Below are 2942 nucleotides of genomic sequence, written 5' to 3'. Positions count from 1 at the left end.
AGATGTGACTCACAAAGTACAAAAATTGAGTGAGTATACAGAATACAAGTTTAAAATCCAGGCATGTAATGAAGCTGGGGAAGGACCAGAGTCTGACATCTACACTTTCACTACTACAAAGTCCCCACCCACTGCACTGAAAGGTAAATGGTATACAAAGACACTAACCATATTACTGGTGCTTCCACGGAACATGAATTGAATTCAGCAGTAATCAGAAAATTCTAGAGTAAGACAGGAGACCCAGCTTAGAAAGACAGATGCCNCGTGTACTATCTCATGAAAACACTCGGTTCTAAATTTTGTTCCAGGGGAACCAATGCCCACTTCTTACCTCCACAGGTAGCAGGCATGAATGTGGTGCAGACATACCATTTATGCAACAAAGAATCCACACACATAAAATCAACAATTTAAAAATTAAATCTTAAAATAAAGCTAGCAGTCGAAATTTTTTAAATTCACAAATAGGAAAATTCCACAAACAATATAGTGCTTAATTAGGGATTTAAAGGCAATGTAAAATTTATTAAGATTTCAGGCCTGGTAGAGGGGGTTCATGTCTTTAATCCAATCACTCAGGAGGGAGAAGCAGGTGGCTGAGTTCAAGGCTAGCCTGGTGTACAGAGTTCAGGACTGCCAGGCCTACACAGAGAAAACATGTCTTGGAAACCATAAAAATGGTTTTATAAAACTCCCACAATCAGTATTTTTCAAATGTATTAGAGATCATCTAACTTCACCACTACCACTTTTAAGATTAAGACATGGAGCTAAAGAGATATCTCAGAGGTTAAGAGTAATCTCTGTTTTTAAATATGGTTATGTATTTCTCATATTAGGTCTACATGTTCTTGTAATGATTGTGTGCTTGCATGAGTCTTTTCAATGTATTTGAAATCTAAAGATTACAAATTGTTTGGACCTTCTAAAACGTCACGTTTTTCTCCAGCACCTAAAGTCCATCCACTGAATAACAACTGTTGTGAGATCAAATGGGAGTCTTTGGAGCCAATTGAAGGTGATCCCATTGTTTATTGTCTTCAAGTCAACACTGGAAAAAAGTCTAATCAGGTATATTCTCTCAAATTTAGTCTTCATTGTTTTGCCAGGCATGGTAGTACATATCTCTAGCATCAGCACTTGTGGGATAAAGGCAGGAGGATACAGGTACTCTTTGGCTACACAACAACTTGGAAGGTAGAGACCTTGCTTTGAAAAAATGCCAGGTTGTGGGGGAGCATGCCTTTGATCCCAGTACTTGGGAGGCCGAGGCAGGTAGACCTTTGATTTGAGGCCAGTGTGGTCGAAGGGGAGAGGAGTTATAGGACAGTGAGGACTAAATAGATAAAATTATACTTCTGTGTCCAGCTGAGGGTTACCCATTTGGCAGGGAGTAAGTTATTGTTGAAGGTATGTAAAATAACTAAATCTTATCCCAAATTTCCATCTCATTCTTACCATTTATGTACCTAATCTTTATTTGGAGACAACTAGCATGTTCACTTAATTAAATCATTACATTTAATTATATAGTATTTCTTGATTCTCACTGGTCACAACCCATGATTCAAATATACAATGCAATTAAACTTCAACTGTTGTAGGGTATGCTGTGCTTTATTGAACAAAATTATCTAATCAGTACTGAATTCCTTCACTTTTGTTATGAACATGTACATGAAATCATTTTCATTTCTCTTGTTGTAAAAACCTATCCAATGCATGTTTAATTGGAGAGAAAACCATAATTTAAATCTGATCCTTTTTCCTTAGATTTACANAGGACCGAACACTTCCTTTTCCTTTTCCAACTATCATGCAAATTCACGCTATCGCTTCAAGGTCTGTGCAGGACGCCGATATGAAACCTCCAATGGTCTTCAAGAGCTGTGGGGGCCATATAGTCCCAGTACCCTTTTCTCAACTTGTAAGCTTCACTCTGAGCATGGCAAAGGCAGTGGGGGTAAAGGAAAAGGCAAACACAATGGGAAAGTGGGAAAGTACAGGATAGGGTTTGCACTTATTGCTGTTTTGTGTGCTGTTGCTATTCAATACTTCCTATTCAAATAGTCAATTATTTAGAAGAAAAGAAAGCAACTTATATCACATTTAGAAAATCTTATATATATCTTAATGTTTATTGATAGAAAATAGTAAGAGGAAAAAACAAAACAAACAAAACAAAAAAATTTAAAATAAACACAAAAAGCCCTTTCTTTCATTTTAAAAGTTTTTATGAGTGTAGAAGAGAGATTTCTAAGGAAACAAAAGTACCTTAAATTTTACCATTTTCATTATTCTGTCAACAAACATTGCCTTGTTATGTAAAATTAAGACATCTGTGGAAACTTTCTGCCTTCACATTTCAAGGTAATATTTTCAAAAATTTTAGGACTAAGAAATAACAACAGTATTTTGAATTTTATTTTAGAACAATGTAAGAAAAATCACTTCTGTCTCTCCATCCATATAAAGTAATAAAAATGTATCTAGCAAACTTCTTGTGTATGCTTATCTGTTCAAAATAATATACTCATCTATTGACTTCTCCCCTGATAAAGAATTGGTGTGTTTGTTAGGATTTGCTAAAGAACATAGCTCGCAGAATATATATGTGTGCATACACATACACACAATAAAGGGGGATTTGTCAGAGATCCTGAGAGTTGTCTGTGTGGTCTGGATAGTCCAACACTGACTGTCTCCTGAAAAAGAGGCCAAGAATTAGTAGTTGTTTCATCCAGAAAGCTGGCTGGCTCAACACTCCCAGACTGGGGCTGGAGTCCTTGAGGATTCCTGGAGAGCTGCTGGTTTTCAGATTGCATTGGAATCCTGAAGACGTGGAATTTAATACAGGATAGCAACCAGATAGATAAACTAAAAGGAAAAGTAAAGAGAAAGCAGGCAAAACACCAAAACTTCCTTGTCCTGTGTCCTTT

The 2942-nt window shown here is 36.5% G+C and overlaps 1 protein-coding gene across 1 annotated transcript in view; it reads left to right on the top strand.

The window, feature by feature from the left end:
- The window catches only part of LOC110286333 (fibronectin type III domain containing protein 3C1-like), a 17631-nt gene extending 15131 nt beyond the window's left edge, over positions 1-2500 (top strand). The window contains exons 16-18 of the mRNA XM_021152738.1: positions 3-143; positions 953-1074; positions 1777-2500. Of these exons, the coding sequence (XP_021008397.1) occupies positions 3-143; positions 953-1074; positions 1777-2073 (560 nt within the window). The 3' untranslated portion in view covers positions 2074-2500. The remainder of the gene's footprint in view (positions 1-2; positions 144-952; positions 1075-1776) is intronic.
- The last annotated feature ends 442 nt before the right edge of the window (positions 2501-2942 follow it).

The sequence above is a fragment of the Mus caroli genome, chromosome X, assembly GCF_900094665.2.
Source record: "Mus caroli chromosome X, CAROLI_EIJ_v1.1, whole genome shotgun sequence".
NCBI lineage: Eukaryota > Metazoa > Chordata > Mammalia > Rodentia > Muridae > Mus > Mus caroli.
This window is presented reverse-complemented; position numbering and strand designations above follow the sequence as displayed.